The sequence below is a fragment of the Heliangelus exortis genome, chromosome 6, assembly GCF_036169615.1.
Source record: "Heliangelus exortis chromosome 6, bHelExo1.hap1, whole genome shotgun sequence".
In the NCBI taxonomy this organism is placed as follows: Eukaryota; Metazoa; Chordata; class Aves; order Apodiformes; family Trochilidae; genus Heliangelus; species Heliangelus exortis.
In genome coordinates this window covers 25,035,488-25,052,969 of record NC_092427.1, presented here as the reverse complement: position 1 = coordinate 25,052,969, position 17,482 = coordinate 25,035,488, and the positions used below count along the sequence as shown (strand labels likewise).

Genomic DNA, 17,482 nt, shown 5'->3' with positions numbered 1-17,482 from the left:
AACAGTTCAGATGAGGTTAACCTTTCTGGAGAAGAGGAAGGGAAATCTGCAACACAGACATGGACACTGCGGTTTCCTACCCGCGGTGCCTCCGAGCCCACCTCCCACTGCTCGGCCTCACCATTTGGATGTCACTGCTCTACATTTTTTTTTTTTTTTTTTTTTTTTTTTCCCCTGGAGGCTGTTTCTGGCCAAACCACCAAGTGTTGAGCCCCTGCTTTGGTGTTACCTACAAAAACATCACCCGGGGCCTTGTACTCGTGGAAAATCAAACCCTGGAAAGGGCTCTCTCTCCCTCTTTCTCTCCCTCTCCCTCTTTTTAAGATCTAAAGATGAGCCACCAAACAGTCGAGCATTGTCCATGTGATTTATGGCCCATAGCCTTCTTTTTAGGTTCAAGCAGAGTTCACAAGCAGTTGGTATTTCAGAAAAGAAATAAGGCTTTTAACAGCTTAACAGCAATATTCTTTCTTAAGATTCTGTGTATTCTTTTGGGAACTATATTTTACAAGGCACATAAAAGCCCACGCTTAAGGCGGTGTTGTGCTAACAAAAGTCTTTAGTCCAGACCGCTCCCGAAAATGTTATGGGTTATAGAAGTGAGGGAAAAAAAAAAAAAGACAGAGTTATTTTGTACCAAAATACTTTCAAGACTCATCAGGATTATCATAGAGGATTAACACTCATCTGAATCGTCACGGTCCACTTCCATAGTCATTTTTTTAACTAAAATTTTCCAGGAAAGGAAAACAGCTCTTTATCGATTTCCATCAGCTTCGGAATTCTAAGCTTTTGTTCAGGGAAGAAAAGGACCCCGGCGGTCTGTGAATGAGAATAAACCGCCGAGAGTGGCCGCGGATCACAACTCGCTGAGATTGTTCAGGGTTAAACAGACGCGTCTCCAGTCAGTTTTAGAGAACAAATCAGTGGTACTTGGCTGTACCAGTTGCTGCGGGAGAAAGAGCGATACTCTGGTAGTATTGCTTATGCATAGACTAGAAAATGGTAATTATCGGACACTTCATAATATCTAGTTACTCTTCTATGGTATGTTAATAGACTTAAACCCTGAAGAAATACATCAAACTTGTAAGCTAAGTTGAGTTACAGACCAATATTGCCAGATGAAGTATAAACTAATTTACAAAATTACTAAAAATGGCGGAGAAAACCCCTATCCGACAAGAAAAACTAGAACAGGGAATATTAAAAAGCCGCATGGCAGCCGCAGAACAGTTTTTATCTCGCAACAAGCGCAGAGAAGTTTCGGGAGCAGCAAAGGAAAAGGTAACAACACCCTTACCAGAAACATCTGCCCTAAGGGACTCGCGCATTTTAGGGCTGAGCAGCCCGGGGTCCTCTGGGGTGGGGGTTGGGTAGGGAGGAAGGGGGAGGGGAGCACCGTACGTTTGCAGCCTGGAAAAAGGAGAGAAACCCCTAAAAGTGATCGGCAGTGTCTCAGGTTCTTTCTACTGGGGACAAATAAAAGGGTCGAGAAACGTTGGGTGATGGACTTTAATTCATCACAGAATTAAAATAGGGGAGCTGACCTGCGACTTGCTTTATAGTGCAAAGTGAAGGGAGTGAATGGCGCCGGTTATACTTTAACTCCGGAAGAATCCAGGGGAAAGAAGGAGGCCGGGTTTACAAAGGGGATGGGGTTTTTCTGCCTCTGCCCGGCCGCAGCCTAGGCTCAATCCATCATGTCAGCCATGCGCGGCCGTGCGCACGCGTGGCGGGCGGGAGGGCGCGGGGATGCCGGGGGCTACCAGCCGAAATGGACCGGTGGGTCCGTGGGGACACCACCCAGCGCGGCGTTGCCTTGCTCGCTGAGAGCCCTTGCCTTCAGCACTAGGGGCCAACACAGCGAAATTGGTGTGGGAACGGTCCAGACAGAACAAAGCAAGAAACGTCCCCCCAGATTGTCTCAAGAAAGTGGCTTCTACGAAGTCCCACCAATGTATCCCTCTTTCCCCCCGCTTCATCACTCTCGGGTCGCTCCTTCGCTGATGTCCCCCGGTCCTTCCCTAGTGTGGCCTGTTCTGCCCTTGGTGTGCCTCGGTTTCCCTGGTGTCCCTTGCTCCCCCGACTCTGGCCTTTCTCTGGTTCCCTATATTCCTTCTCCGGTGTCCTGTGCTCAGTTCTCTGGTTTCGCCTGCTCTTTCCTTGGTTATCTCCTGCTCTTTCCTTGAATATCCCCTGCTCCTCTGGTGCCCCCTGGTCCTTCTCTGGTATCCCCTGCTCCTTCTTACACATCCCCAGTTCCTCCCCGGTGTCTCCCCTGCTCCCACCCTGCTGTCCCTGGGATCACAGGCCCAGCCGAGGATGGGGTTGCCGGGTTGTGGGGTGTGCTGGGGCTGTCCCGGCCGGCGCACCCCCCATGAAGGTCTCTTTTGTGTTCCCGCTGTCCCCTTTCTTAGGTGGCTGCGAGTGGCCCGGGCCAACGACGTGAGGCGCGGGGCAGCGGTCAATGTTATTTGAGCGGGGGCCGCGGGCCTCGGCGATCGCAGAACGGAGAATGCAGAAAGCCGCCTACTACGACAACGCGGGGCTCTTCGGGGGCTACACCTACAGCAAGGCCGACGCCTACCCCTACGGCGCGGCCCATCAGCCCTACGGCCAGGCCGGCCTGGACAGCGAGTACCCTGGGTCCGCCTGCTCCGTTCAAGGCTCGGCGCCCGGCCGTGCCCCAGCCCACAAGGGCAGCGAGCTGAGCGGGAGCTGCATGCGGACGGCCGGGGGCGGCCCTGGGGGGAGCCAGCCCCCGGGCATCAGCGAGCAGCAGCCCCCGGCGCTACCGCCCTCCTCCCCACCAAACCCTCCCCCCAGCGCGCCCCCTCCGAAAAAAGCCAAGGGGGGGCCCAACTCCTCGGGCTCATCCACCGCCACCCTCAGCAAGCAGATATTCCCCTGGATGAAGGAATCCCGGCAGAACTCCAAGCAGAAAAGCACCTGCGTCCCCTCAGGTAGCCTGGCATCCCCCCACCTCCCTCGCCACGGGGTCCACTCCACATTGCCTGTCAAGGGATCCATCCTAAGACCCTCGGGATGCACCCCTCGGGCTGAGCACCCCGGCCTTGTGCCTTGTCCTTTCCTCCTCTAGCTGCCCCTGCCCCCACCCCCTGCTCCGGGGTCCCCCAGCACTGCCGGTTGGTGCAGGTGGGTCAGGCTGGGGGCTTCCGCCCCGCTTCCCCTGCCAGCCCAGCGGCGGCAGCCCCTGCCTCAAGGGGTTCCAACAGCGCCTGGATGGGCGGTCGCTGGGGGACCCTTAGAGGGAGACAGCTGCGAGGGGGTGTGTATATGCTGGGCAGGGACTGGTGGGAGGCCGCCCCCGGGCCCTCTGCACCCCCTTCCCCGGGCGCTGGCAGAGCGGGAGGGGGCAGGGGGTTCCGACGGACCTGGAAGGGGGGCCTTTCGGGGGGAACCAACCGCTCTTTGTGCCTCTTCCCCACAGGAGAGAGCTGCGAGGACAAGAGCCCCCCCGGGCCGGCCTCCAAGAGGGTGCGCACAGCCTACACCAGCGCGCAGCTGGTGGAGCTGGAGAAGGAGTTTCACTTCAACCGCTACCTTTGCCGGCCGCGCCGGGTGGAAATGGCCAACCTGCTGAACCTGACGGAGCGGCAGATCAAGATATGGTTCCAGAACCGCCGGATGAAGTACAAAAAGGACCAGAAAGCCAAAGGCATCATGCACTCCCCAGTCGGACAGTCCCCCGACCGCAGCCCCCCCATGAGCGGCCCGACCCACGGCGGCTACTCCAGCCAGCTCCCCAACGTCAACAGCCTCAGCTACGACGCACCCTCGCCCACCTCCTTCGCAAAGTCCCAGCAGAGTATGTACGGGCTGGCCGCCTACACGGCGCCGCTCAGCAGCTGCCTGCCCCAGCAGAAGCGCTACGCGGGCGCGGAGTACGACCCCCATCCCATGCAGAGCGGCGGCGGCGGCTTCGCCAACCCCAGCCTGCAGGGCAGCCCCGTCTATGTGGGGGGCAACTTCGTGGACTCCATGCCGGCTTCGGGCCCCATGTTCAACCTGGGGCACCTGCAGCACCCCTCTTCCGCCAGCGTGGACTACAGCTGCGCCGCCCAGATCCCCGGTGGCCACCACCACGGACCTTGCGACCCCCACCCCACCTACACGGACCTCTCCTCTCACCACACCTCTCAGGGACGGATGCAGGAGGCACCCAAGCTCACGCATCTGTAGCGGGACGGCGGCCGGCGGGGCCCGCTCCCCTCTCGATTACCTCACTTTTCTGACGGGACAGTGTGACTTTGCTCTCGAGTGCCAACAGTGTTAGTGGATTTGTCTCCCCTAGCATTCCCTTCTTTCTTCTCAGCCCAGAGTAGGTACGTGAGCAGGAGCCTTTTTCTTAGAGCTGTGTTAAGCATGACAGTGCAATATACCACAAACCGAGGGGACTGATAAGCTGGTAATGATGTACTTGAAGGTAAGTTTTAGAGATGCCGTAGAGTTAGAAGCGCGTCATGCTGAGGTGTTTTAGACCAGTCATGAGCTGTGGGAAGTCGCCCGCGCCTAAGCTGATTTCAGAGAAGTTAATTTATGAATTCTTCCGTACCCTAAGGATCGCATCGGACTAAATGATACTTATTTATTATTTTAAGCGAGACATTTTTGTATCAATGATTATTTATCTCGTCTTAATGTATTTATGTGGGTATTTGTAGAGTTTCTTCACCAAGTCTTCGGGAGAGCGATTCAGGTCCGTGGTGACTTACATTTCACCTATTTAGTATATTCGGTCTGAGCTAGTTGAGAGAATAGTCTTGAACAGTTGTAACAGTGGCTGGTGTTTGTAGTTTATGTAAGGATTAATTAAGACAGCAAGTCGTAAGTCATTAATAGAGTAAAACAAACCGTGGCATCACGCGAAGAGCCGTTACACTTAGAAAAAAAATTATCGAAAATATTTTTAAAGTATTTATTTTTAACGGGCTGCCTCCCCCTCGAACACCTCGGTGGCTTGGCTGGCAGCTGGCTCAGCCGGGTGAAGCCACCTTTAGCTGGAAGCGCAGCCGCTTTGAGGAGGCGATCTACAAAGCGGGGTGCTTGGCCATCTTGTTTTAGATCAAATCCTGCATACAAGAACCTCGGTGAGGTTCACATTTATTTATTGACTGGGTATCTATCGCACATATTATTATTATTATTTCGGTGGGCTATTTTATTATCTTTATTTTATTTTTTTTAATTACACCCTTGCTACTTGAAATAGGAAAGAAATTAGAAGCTTAGAACGCAGAAAAATTAGAAACCCTCTGATAGTGCTAATTTCATTAGTGTCTCCATAGCAATCCGCGCAGCAGCTGCCGCCTCCTTTGTTATTTCTACTGTTGTCTTTATACTAACCATAAATCAATTTTTTAGACATCTTTGGAATCCCGATCTTTTCCTCTTGTTTTTCATAAAAATAAACTTTGCAAGAAAGTTGACAATCATATACGTACAGCCGAAGGGGAGCCGCCGAGGCGGGGTGCGGGCAGTGGCCGGTGCCGCTGGGCTCTCTCCGCGCCCGGCAGGACATGCCCATCCCCTCTGCACACGGCAGAGCTCACAGCCGCTTCTCCCTGCCATCAACGGGAGAACTAATACGGGGAATAATAATAATAATAATTAAAAAAAGGAGTAGAAAAAAAGACAGGAGAAAAAATAGAAAAGGAAGGAAAAAAAAAAAAAAAAGAAAAAAAGGAATGATACTCTGAACCTGGTGTTTCCTCCTCTCTAGCTACGTGGCTGTGTTGAATCCTTGGCTGGCTTTACAGATATACTCCTTTTGTAAACGTTGTCATTAAAGTCTCTTCCTGTTCGTACATTTCGCACCGAGAATATCATTCTTATCTCTTTATAAAAGTGTCGAGTTAAAGATTAATCCGAATTTCTGTATCCCTCACCAAACCGTCTGATGCACCACTTCCGAGTTTGTCAAACATTGCAGCTCCCACTTCATCCTTTAATCACAGGACCTGGCATTCCTATTGTGAGAAATATTTTAACTCCTCCAATTCTGGTCAACACAGACAAATTTTCTTTCTTCTCTTCTTTCTCCTCCTTGCTTTCTTCCTCACCTTCTGGTATTTGTGTTTGGCTGGACAGTAACGATTCAAAATATTACTTAGGGTTTTATTTTCCCCTCTGTGCAATTCTAACAATGTTGTGCTACGTTGAGAAGTGTATCTTTTGTTCAATTTCACTTTTATGCAAGCAAATTTGGATATGTGTTGTAGATCTGTATACAAAGCAGAACAGAATAAACAACTTTGTTTGGAGACATATTTTAACCATTTTGAGCCCTAAAATTGTTAACTATGTAAGTTTTCACACAAATTGTTTCTTAGCAGCTACATCCAAGAGTAAACAAAGCATACAAACAATGCAAAAAGTAGGGCCAAATACCACTGGTGCATTATACTTCTATAGTATTCCATAAATATATATATGTTTGTATCTCTTTCTGTAATCAATGTATCAATGACTAAAATTGTCCATGTAGGGGTTTTTGGGTGTTATTCAAAACACAATGTATTTTGCATCACCTGCTTCCATACACGATACGGCAACGCAGCACCATTTCTGCAGGGATGTCCCCCGGGTAACCCGGTGTACTTTTCCCAAGTGTTTCTCACCTTCATGCTCTATAGACTGTTCTTCAAACAGTGTTTGATTTGACTTACACTATTAGTCCTTCATTAAATTTGTTAAGAAAGAAATGGCTGTTTATAGATAGCCCTTCCCCAGGCCTGAGGAAGAAAGGGTTTCACAGGAACCCTGACCACAAACATGGTGTAACTGAGGCACACTGCCCTGAATTATGTCCATTTTGCAGGAAAACAGGATTTGCAGACTTGGTTTCCAGTGGGGGAGCGCATGCGAGGGGGAATCTTGTAAATAAATTCACTTTTTCCTTCATGACTCTGGCAGAGGCATCTTGTTTGTAATGCAATAGAAGTCCATGATGATAACTTAATTATTAGAAGTAATGTTACTTTAGCAAGTTCGCTGGCATTTTTACAATGTTTGTACAAGCATCAGCAATCTAGAGGAGAGAGACAGTTTGGCACAAGCTAGGCTTTTTCTTGGCCCATCATTTAAAACCCATATATTATAACCAACCCCCTTTTGCACTCCGTAGGAACTCAGCTCCTTTGCAACAGCATCTGATGTGCTGAACTGTGGTCATCCATTTAAAACACAACTTGTCAGCTATTGCCAGACCTAGGGCTGATCCCAGCCTTGCCTTTCCTTGCCATAGCACCCATTCCCCTCCTTTCTTCCTCCCTCCATATGCTTTAGGCCCATAACAGTTTGACTGAGCCAGGGTCTATAAATCCTGGCAGCACTACAACAATGTTTGGGCTAGAGACCTGCTTACAGCACCAGTTGAGAGGTATAAGGGTTGCACTGAACTGCAGTATGGCCATGCAGGTTGTCCTGTCCAGATCAGTGGGTTTTGGACCTCCCCTGGTTGGTCTGGCCCTTAGAGTAACCTATGTTTTAACAGGGCTGCAGCAGCTTCCCTGCTGCAAAAGTGAAATAAGGCTTTGTGTAAGCTCTGTGGAGTCAGAACAGGGCTGAGCTACCCCTTTGCACTCTGTTTTTTTTGAGGGGCGTCCCATCTGTCTAGGGCCTGATAAGCAGCATGGGGGGGCAGGGGAACATAGGCAGGCATGGCAGGGGCTCTCATGGATGTCACTGTCTTGCAGGTGCCACTTGTGTGGGGCTGAGAAAACAAAACCAAATGCCTCCTGCTTTGTTAGTAGAGGCACCAATCATGGGACCATGGCTGGGTGACCTACGGCTGCAGGCAACCTTGTCCACACATGAAGAGGAGTCAGCTGGCTGCACACCCAGGAGACTAGGCAGGCAGGGGGAAGGCTGGCTGAGAAAGAGGAAGCCCACCAACACCATCTGAAAGACCCTTGACTTTCTTGGGGACCAACTGCGTCAATGGAGCTCCACAGCAAGAAGTCTGAAGGCAGAATCCATCCCTGGGGTCTCTGCACCTCACCACCCCCATGTGAAGCCCTGTGAAACAGCCTGCAGGGAGATCCAGGCACAGGAAGGGCTACACAGATCGGGAAAAAGAAGGTTAAAAGGGCACCTCTCTGGCAGTTTTCAGCTGGGTAGGGAAGGAGCTTAGATTTAGATGCCATCCTTGTGTGTGCCCAGAAGTTGCACACAGAGGCAGCACGGGGAAGGCACAGAGTGCAGTGCTGTGCTGAGCTGAGCTGTGGTGTGATGTGCTGTGAAGAGGCCCAGGTGCCCAGCATTACCACACAGACATGCCTGGGAACAAAAGCTGGAGCCAGACAGGGAGCACAAAGGGGCCAGTGCTGCTGGGGCTATTAGGGCTGTGGTGGTTGGCTGGGCACAGTCTGATGCTATATGGTGATGAACCAACTATCATCTGTTTTTAAAAGCTGTGAGATGGACTGGCCCAGAGCTCAGTTTGGCACAGCCACTTTCCAGGGACTGAGAGAAAAGTTAATCCTTGAACAGGCAACACCTCTCCATCCCCACTTGAGCAGCAGCAGTGCCTGTGCCATGGTCCTTGCAGGGATGGGGGCTGGCGGGGGAGGGAGGCGGTTGTCTATATTAAATGTCATCAATCACATGATGTGCACTTATCACTTGACAGTGGTTCCTCCTACTTCAGCTTGGGCCTGAGCCAGCTGGGATATGACCAGAAACCCCAGACAGCAGAGGCAGAGCCCAGTCCTGGAGCCCGAGAGCCATGGAGTGTTGTGGTTTCCAGCCAGCAGGAAAAGACAGAGCTCCTATGGTGATAAAGGCTGAGATGCAAAATGGGACACAGCAAGGTGTCTGAGTCTGCACATCCCCAGGACCCTGCAGATGTTACTCAGGCCTTTGTCTCCAGCATCAGAGCCCAAGGTCCCAGAGCTCCCCGAACTGCTCTGTAATGAACCCCAGTGAGGCTCAGACACAATGACCAGAAGCACAAAGCTGAAGGAAATTAGCACAGGAGCTCTGCTAGGTTAAAAACACTCCTGTGTGTACAACTTGAACACCTGAGTTAGTTTTTTTTTCTTTATTTGCTGATATGCGGTTTTCCTTGTAACAGCAGAAATTTGGGGAGAGGGTAGACTCTCCCCTTGCAGTGTGAGATGCATAGCCTTGATCTTTCCTCTGAGGAGCCTTAGACACCTTTTAGGACCCTTGGGAGCAAGAAGGGCTGGGCAAGGAAGAAATCTTGTTTGCAGATCCTTTGACATCTCTGTTTTGCACACAGCTGTATGGCTTGGCTTTGGGTTATCAGTATGCATAATTTTTCCTTCCTACCAAATTGACAGCCATGGGGGAAAGAGGTCATTATAAGGCACAAGAATCCATGTGGAATCACTCTTCTGGGGAAATCCATACAGAAGAAGGGAGAGATTTTTCCTCTTCTCTGTGTTTATGCTCTCCCCATGTACTGTGAGATCACAGGTCTCTGTCCCAGGTCTAGTGAAACTACTCCAGGGGTCAGGCAGGAAAGGAGAGCTTGTGGCAGGGAAGTATCTCTGATAGAGGGACACACACCTTCCTTGGGAAGGTCACAAAGTGTTCTGCCCACGTGGAAGGTCTGTGCTTGTGTTGGAGTTGGTCTTGGTTCTCCTGGAGCAGCAGAAAGATTTGTCTTCTTTACCCTTGGGTCTCTGTACCTCCCTGTTTATAAACACACTTCACAAAATGAACTCCCCAGAGCTTCTCCATCTTCTCTAGTAGCCTTCTTTCAAGGGGTCTTTGCTGGTTTGCATGCATTAACAGAGCCACTGGTTAACTCTTCAGGGCTGGCTTACGTCTTTGGAATGCTCACCCACACCCTGGCTGTCTCCACACTCTGGAAGTTCATCCCCATGTACTGCTGAGAACCAGCTCTCCATGGCTGCCAGTGTCATGGCAGCAGAGAGGTAAGGAGAAGGTCATGCTTGTAGCAGACCTTTCACACTAATTTCCTGAGGGCTAGGAAGGGATCCATGGGATCTCCTGAGTGTTAATTATTGTGACAAGCACAGAGGATGGAGACTTGCTCTGGAGAGGAAAGGCAACAGGCCCCAACCTCAAAGTGGTCCCTGTGGCTCAGGGCTGCCATTACCTTAAACACACACACAGTGCTCAAGCAGCCTCTCCATGCTACTTTGTGACTTTTTGGCTGGGCTTCTTCCTTCATTATCTTTGCTCAGGCTTTGCAGTGGTCCACATGTTTACAGAAGAGTGGTGCATGGGGGCTTTTTTGGTCCATCATTCTCATATAGATTTCTGCCCTGGCATCTCCATTGGCTTGCACTGTTCACACAGACATCCCTAAACCTCCCAGACATTCTCAAATAGCTTTCCACACCATCTTGTTATTTTCACTCTTCTTTTTATCACACTTTTTCCTCCTTTGACTTTCAGGGACTTTTTCCGTCAAACCTTTTGCAAAAAACAGCTGCAGTCAGCCAGCTTCATAGCACTGGGACTCAGGTATTTAAGTCTGAACACCGTGAAATTCAGGAATGTAGAAAATTGCATCCCCCTCAAAAGCCAGAGAGAGCAGCAATAAGAGATGCTTTGCCTGTGTTTAGCCACTGATTTCTGCTTTCCTCATCCTTAAACAATCCTGCAAAAATAAACAGGTAGCAAATGAGAAACCTGATAAAAGAATCCAGCTGGGTGAATGGAAAGATCGTATGTTGGTGTGAACATGGACAGCTTTTCTAACATTTAAAACACAGCTTTAGGTGTAATTAAACCAGTTGCAGTCTGCAAACAGAAGACTCAAGTAAAGCAGCAGCCCTCCTCCAGAGACAATCCTGTTTGCCTCACTGTGGACAGTTTTTACAGCAGGAGAAACTGAAAAGCACAGATGCTTTCCTGTATGGACAGCCTTTCTCTGCTAAAGAGAAATCCTGATGTTCCCAGGCTTCTGTTTTGTCAGAAAATCACATTTTCCAAACTCCTCTGGTTGCCATGGGTGTGCTGAGCATGTTTTTATAATTTAAATTTAAACCCTCTCTCAAGATGTATGTTTCCTGACAAGGTGTATTTGTTTTAAACTGTTCTAATTTATACCTGCATCTTCTGCTAATAGAGAGGTAGGTCATATCCCATTATTAGTACAGCACAGATCGTAGCACTGAACAAATTTGTATATGAAGAACACACAACTTCAGGATGCTGGGCTTACTGTGACTGCTCTGTTTATAGACTCTGAGCCCCAAGCACGTTAAAGCAGCAAATCTGTAGAGCCAGACTCTGCTCTTCAGTTGCTCTGCTTTATAGCAGAAGGGCTGGGTGAGTTGGGGGGATAGAGGGGCTGACATAAAGACAAGTCACTGGTCAGAACCAGTATGCAGCAAAGTACTCCCATGTCCTTGTGGGCTGCGTGAGCCCACAGGCTCTTCAGGAAAGAAAAGCCAGGCCTGCTCTGAACCATCAGCTGCGTGTAACAGTGGGGCAGTTGGGGTTGAGCTGTAGAACACAAGTCTCCAAGTGGAGAGTGAATCAATGTTCCTTCCCTGCCACCAGCTCAGTTCGCTGAAATCTGCAAAAGTCTGAGTGGGATTTTTCCTTCTCCAGGGATCCTGGTTGCCCTTGGGTGGCTGGCACCATGTCTGGTCCTCATTAAATCTGTGGCCTCTTCCTGACAAGTGGCATTTTGGCCAAAAGCTTGTAGAGATCTTCGAGCTGTTGAGTGGAAGGCATTGCACAATAGATGAAGGCATTTTCATTTCATGCTTTTATTTAGTTTTTTTTTTTTCCTTTAGTAAGGTACTACCCTTGCATTTCCCAGTTGAGTCCATATCCACCTCCTAAGACTTGGAAGGTTACATGCATATCTCAAAAGCAGCATGATGTAGCTCTTTTTCATGTTCCTTGTCTGTCCAGTCCTAGGTTGCCAAAATCCAAACGTGCTCTGCCCAGTGCACCATTTTGCTATTCTGAACTGCACTGACACATTGTTATCAGTTGTTGAGTTGGATGAAACCCCTCATTATCCAAATCAAGCATATAGGTAGCTCAAACTGGATGATTGAGCATCACTTGAAGCAATCTGGGGAAAGATGATCACTTCTGGAGTCCAGGCTTCACATCCTCCACCCTTGTTTCCGTTCCCTGCCACTCTGGCGGATGAAAAACCAGAGAGAGAGTTGGAGGGTTTGGCCGGGCAGTGCAACTTGCTTCACTCTGCCAGCTGCAAGCACTCAGTAAACAATGCTGAATAGCCAAGGGAGAAATGAAAGTCCATTAATGGGGTGAGCCCAGGGATTCACTTTTGAGAGGCTGCAGAGCACTTATCTGATGGAGCGAGACACCATTAAGTGCCTCGAGGTGCAGCACCCCCGCCCCCGCGGGTGCGGACAGTCAGGGGGTGGCTGGGCATCCCTCCGCGCCCCGCCTGCTCTCCCGGGCTGCCTGGGCTCCCGTGGGAGCCCGCGGGGGCCTGGCCAGTAGCGGGGCAAAGGGAGGGAGCAGAGCAGCCCTGGGACCGGAGCCTGGGGAGGGGGAGAGCTCAAACTTACCCATCCCCCAAACTCCCGGCAAGCGGCCCCGAAGTGCGAGGCGGTTCCGGCGGGTCCACAGCGAGCGGCAGGTCCCGGGAGGGCTCGGGGGCGCTGCCCACCCTGAGCCTCGCGACGGCCCTGGGCAGCCCGGCGGCGCCTGGGACCCCCGGTGCGGGTCCCCGCTGGGCTCCCATTGGCCGCGGGGCGGGACGTGCCGCCCCGCTCCCGGCCCTATATTAGGGCAATATTGCCCCGGCGGGGCGTGGGGCAGGTGCGAGGAGCACCGCTGCCCCGCGGGCCATGGACCTGGGATACTTTCCCCTCGCCTTCCCGCCCGGGCTTTGCCACGGGGCCCCGCTGCCCCCCTATCCCGGACGGGCCGACGGAGCCTTCCTGACGCTGGGCACCGCGGCCAGCGCCGCGCCTTCCTCGCCGCCAGCCTGCGCGGGGGCAGCGGGGTACCCGGGCGTCCCCCCCGCGGCACCGGGTCCCCGCTACCGGCCGTGTCGCGGAACCGGGTCGCTGGGCTTCGCCACGTCCATCTTCCCCGAGAGCGACCGCCCGCTGCCGCCGGAGCCCGGCCGCCCCCGCTCCTGTCCCGGTGGCGGAGGGCTGCCGGGCCTCTCGCCCTGCCCCGCGGCGACGCCCGGCTCCCCGGCCCCCGCGGAGGCGCCCCGCACCTTCGAGTGGATGCGAGCGAAGCGGAGCCCGCCCGGGAGATGTGAGTGAGGCGGTAGGGCGCAAGCCGGGGCTGCTCCCATCCCGGCTCCCCTCTGCACCTCTCCTGCCCCGACCCTAGCCCCGGTTCCTCCCCCTGCCCTCGCTGAAGCGCGGTCTTTTTCTGCGTTGCAGGCGGCGCGGCGCCGTGCCGGGGGGAACTTTCTGCCTGCCCCGCACGCACCAGCTTCAGCACCAGGCAGCTCACGGAGCTGGAGAAGGAGTTCCACTTCAGCCGGTACCTGTCGCGGGCACGTCGGCTCGAGGTGGCCCGCTCGCTGCGCCTCCGCGACGCCCAGGTGAAGGTTTGGTTCCAGAACCGCCGCATGAAGCAGAAGAAGCGGGAGCGGGAGGCGCTGGCAGCCCCCGCCGCCGCGCCCACGGGTGCCCCGAGCAGCCCCGCCTGAGACCCCGCCGACCCCCACGAAGGGGTCTGCCGGGGGGGTCGGGGTTGGGCGGAAAGCTGCTGCCGGCGGGGCACGCGAGGTGTCCTCTCACCCGGGACCGCGGCGATGCAACTCCGCTGTTTTTCCAGTTGCAGCTTATTTACAGTTTTATTTATGAGGACTCAGGAAAAGGTGCCAGCCCGAAACTCCGCGGTGACTGCTCAAGGTCGGGCCAGGCCGAGGCAGCGGGCTGTCGCAGCTGGGAGCTGGCGGGGACTGCCCCTCCGCTCAGGGAGAGCATAGAGCAGCTCCGCCAGCTGCCACGGATGCGCGGAGCGCTGGTTGTAAGGGGGGATGCACCAAGCTCTCGACCCTTACTGCCTTTTGCATTTCAAAAGAGATCCGCATGCTCAGGTAGAGTTCGTGCAGGAGAGGCTTCTTGCCCCCTCCCACGGGATGGGGCAGGGACGGTCACTGCTACCAGAGTGAGTCCAAGATCCCCTTTTGAAAAAAGTGCCCTCGACTTCTGCCCTACCCTTTGTAAAACTGATGCTGCAAAAAGAGGCTGTTTATGCTTGTATTTATTTCTCATTCTTTCCCCTTTCTTTTGATGATGTTGCTGCTTTAGTCCAAAATCTGTTTAGTAACTAGGAGAGAAGACTGAAAGTAAGTCTTAGGAGGGAGTTTTCCCATTCAAACTGCAGAGTTGTTGGGATTTTCCTTGCAGAGAGGCTCTGGGCTGCCCAGTACCGGTCAGAAGCTGCTCAGCTGGCTCCCGGCACCTCTCTCATGTGCCTGTGCAAGGGCAAGGCAACATAAAGCCTCCTACAGCACTTAGGGCCAGACTCTCAGACTATCTAGCTCCCACAGGCTTGCTTGTATTTTATGGTTAAAGGAATGAACCATATTAAATGGTTAACAACTCTTGAATTTTTGCATGTGGTAAGATTTGTTGCAAAGTGCAGAAAGATGCTTGGGTTGGACTACAGATCTCTGCCAGAGGATTCCTGGGTCTTTTACTTGGGGTACTTGTTCAGAGAATGATAATGACAAGTGCAAAATTAGTCAGAGATCCTCACTTCTCCCACTTTCATCTTTCTCAGAGATAACAGTATAAAAGTGGACAAAGGAGCTGAGTTTAGACTCTCCCGGCTTGTGGCTGGGAGAACATAACAGCAAGGCAGAGAAGAATGGCATCTGAAGTTACAGAAAGGTGATTTTATTTATTTGTGGGACAAAATTATTTTGGACAACTCTCCTTGCTTAGGATTTCTTCTGGGTGTTGGACTATGGAGTGAAGAACAAGTTGTAGCACCATAGGAGGTGGATCTCAGGGAACCTGTGAGCACTGGGTTCCTGTCTAGAAGCCAGCCCTGGACAACAGCTGTTGGTCTTTGTTGGATGCTTTCTGGGCAGAAGATACACAGAAGATGGAGGTCTCAAGTCAAAAAATGTGCAATGCAGGGGATGCTTACTCTCCATAATACTTTCCATTCCCCAGGGTGCCTTTTGGCTTACACATTTTCTCATGGACTTCTGTTTTGCAAAGGGACTTCTGTTCTGCCACTGCCAATGATAGCTTTAGCAGTGCTTGGTGGGAGCCCTGGGAAACAGTGTGCTCCCAAAAGCTGGACAGGCACGTTGGAATGATGCTGTGGCAGAGGGCACATGGCTGAGTTGGGGCAGGAGGCCTCCTTGTCAAGGAAATGGGTGGCTCCACAGCCATCTCCTGAGGTTACACGGCATATAATGACTGTACTGGAAAATACAATAAAGCCAGTGGCTTGTGGTTGTGTATGCATGCAGGGACATCTCTGTTCTGTTTATGATGTGGGACAGCTCATGTCCCACTGGCTGATTCCCTTCACAGGTTATCACTGAAAAATTCTCAGGACTGAAGCACATGTATGAAACTAGTTGCAACTAAAATGTTTGGATTGCAGTTCATTATTAAAGTAATGACACCAAACAAGTGTTTATACTTCAGGCTGATCATTCATTTAAAATAGTAAATAATATTTTTCCCACATGTTTTTGAGAAGATGCTATTTAAAGCAGAATAAAGCAGCTGTTTTCAGAGTACATTGTTATAAACTTATATAATTGTTATAAACTTATAACAATGTATAGACACGGAGCCAGAATGACCCACCTTTCTAAAAGCATTTTGTTCACATGTAAACTTTAGAAAACAGCTGTGGTTTTAGTTGCCTCCAAATTTGTTATGTGTATTATGTTGCAAGTTTGTCAGTCTTCTACTTTCCCAATGATTTTGATATTTGTGCTAGGCACTTCAGGCCAGTGGAAGGTTTTCCACACTGCTGGCATGATCCTGCACTACCAACATGGAAATAAAAATTCTCACTGATTTCCATGGTGCTGGATCAGACCATTAGAGCACACTAAGTCTTTTATAATGAATGTTTTCATGCCGTATATTTTCCTGAATAAATAAATACATGTGCTGACCTTGTAGCAGTGCACAGTTCTGTATCCATCAAAATGCCACAGCTTGAATATATAGAGATTTACTTGCAAATTAAGATTAAACCTTACTACTCTTTTATGGCAGTCTGAATCAATTTGCTGGTATGAACATAACTATATTCTGTCTTAAGAACCGGTACTTAGTATTATGTGTAATTTCTTCTCACATGACATGGCCAGTTTAATAGGATCTTTCTTCTTCACAGTTCTAGCTGAGGATTAGATGTTGCTCCTTTGCACCATTCTGTCAGCAAGATACCTTGATGAAGGAGCTAATGCAACTCACGTGCCAATTCCTGAATAATTAAATAAAAATGCATGCGATATACACAAGGCAAATGAATGGTAGATAAGATCTAAGATTCACTCATTTAAAATTAATCTCAAGAGTTGTGTCTTGCATTGTGTTCAATTTGATGCCTAGCAGTTGGAAACAGGTTCTAGGTCAGGCAGATAGAGGTAAGAGCACAAGTTGCAGTTCTCACCACAATCAGAACAAAATATTTCCAACTTGACTCATTAGATACCTGACACTATATAATTTATCACAGATTATGAAAATACTATTTCCTGGACTTATTTTCTTTCAAACATCATTAGAAACCACAGAAAGACCATTTTGTTTCAGTCATATACTAATTTTTCCCTCCAACTACTGCTCAAAGGTATACGAACCACTGGCTACAAAGGGATATGAACAAAATATTTTTTTATGTGTTCTCATTTTGCCTGAAACAGAACAAAAATATTGATTTGGAAGGCTTTCAAGGAGAAAAAAATGTAAAATTACTGAGCCTACGTGATATGTGAATGCAGGGGTTTCATATCCCTTGGACAGGTAAGTCATAACAAAAAATCACACCTCTCAAAAAAACAAGCTTAGGCAAGAACCCAGACTTGCTTGGGTATCTGGCTTCCCATGCAGAACTGAATGAGTATGTTATTGCTTGCAAATACAGCACAGGCAATGCTTTGCTGGGGGTCAAAGCAGTGACTCTGGTTATGGTGTGAGCTGCATGTGCAAGTTTATTTTGAGCATGAAAGAATGCAGCCATAAACCAGAAAACAAAAATATGCAACCCAGTCACCACATTTCAATCTCCTTTTAAAAGTGTGCCATTTCCTTTACCTGAAAAACCTGAAACGGTGGCTCATGCATAAAATGGTACAGATTATTAGTAGTGGAGAGCAGACTATTACCTCTTTTAAGAAAAACCTTTACAGGCAAAATTACAAAATGGAAAGACCTCCTTGTAGTTCCAAGCACTTGTCTCTAACAGCTAATAAATCACACTTATGGTTTGTCCTGCACTACTCAGCCTAAATTCCAAGGAAATCCTGAGAATACTTGCAAATCCCTGATGACTAAGGCAAGAGAAGTATGGA

The 17,482-nt window shown here is 50.2% G+C and overlaps 2 protein-coding genes across 10 annotated transcripts in view; both read left to right on the top strand.

Annotated features, from left to right (window-relative positions):
* The window catches only part of HOXD3 (homeobox D3), a 31,868-nt gene extending 24,941 nt beyond the window's left edge, over window positions 1-6,927 (top strand). For all 8 annotated transcript variants that reach the window (XM_071747274.1, XM_071747269.1, XM_071747273.1 and 5 more), the window contains 2 exons: window positions 2,421-2,966; window positions 3,455-6,927. In XM_071747274.1, coding sequence (XP_071603375.1) covers window positions 2,471-2,966; window positions 3,455-4,206 — 1,248 coding nt within the window. In that variant the 5' untranslated portion in view covers window positions 2,421-2,470 and the 3' untranslated portion in view covers window positions 4,207-6,927. The remainder of the gene's footprint in view (window positions 1-2,420; window positions 2,967-3,454) is intronic.
* Window positions 6,928-12,745: 5,818 nt separating this feature from the next.
* On the top strand, window positions 12,746-15,710 carry LOC139797655 (homeobox protein Hox-D1-like). 2 transcript variants are annotated; one of them, XM_071747279.1, is made up of 3 exons: window positions 12,746-13,227; window positions 13,359-13,654; window positions 14,877-15,710. In XM_071747279.1, the coding sequence occupies exons 1-2, from the start codon at window positions 12,807-12,809 to the stop codon at window positions 13,628-13,630; spliced, it is 693 nt and encodes a 230-aa protein (XP_071603380.1). In that variant the 5' UTR covers window positions 12,746-12,806; the 3' UTR covers window positions 13,631-13,654; window positions 14,877-15,710. The 2 variants fall into 2 exon arrangements, with proteins under 2 accessions (XP_071603380.1, XP_071603379.1); XM_071747278.1 differs by lacking the exon at window positions 14,877-15,710 and having other exon boundaries at window positions 13,359-14,870.
* Window positions 15,711-17,482: the final 1,772 nt, after the last annotated feature.

Coding starts and splice junctions, on each gene's coding strand:
- LOC139797655 (XM_071747279.1), top strand. CDS start 12,807: ATGGACCTGGGATACTTTCCCCTCGCCTTCCCGCCCGGGCTTTGCCAC. Junction 13,228..13,358: donor GCGGAGCCCGCCCGGGAGAT/GTGAGTGAGGCG, acceptor TCTGCGTTGCAG/GCGGCGCGGCGCCGTGCCGG.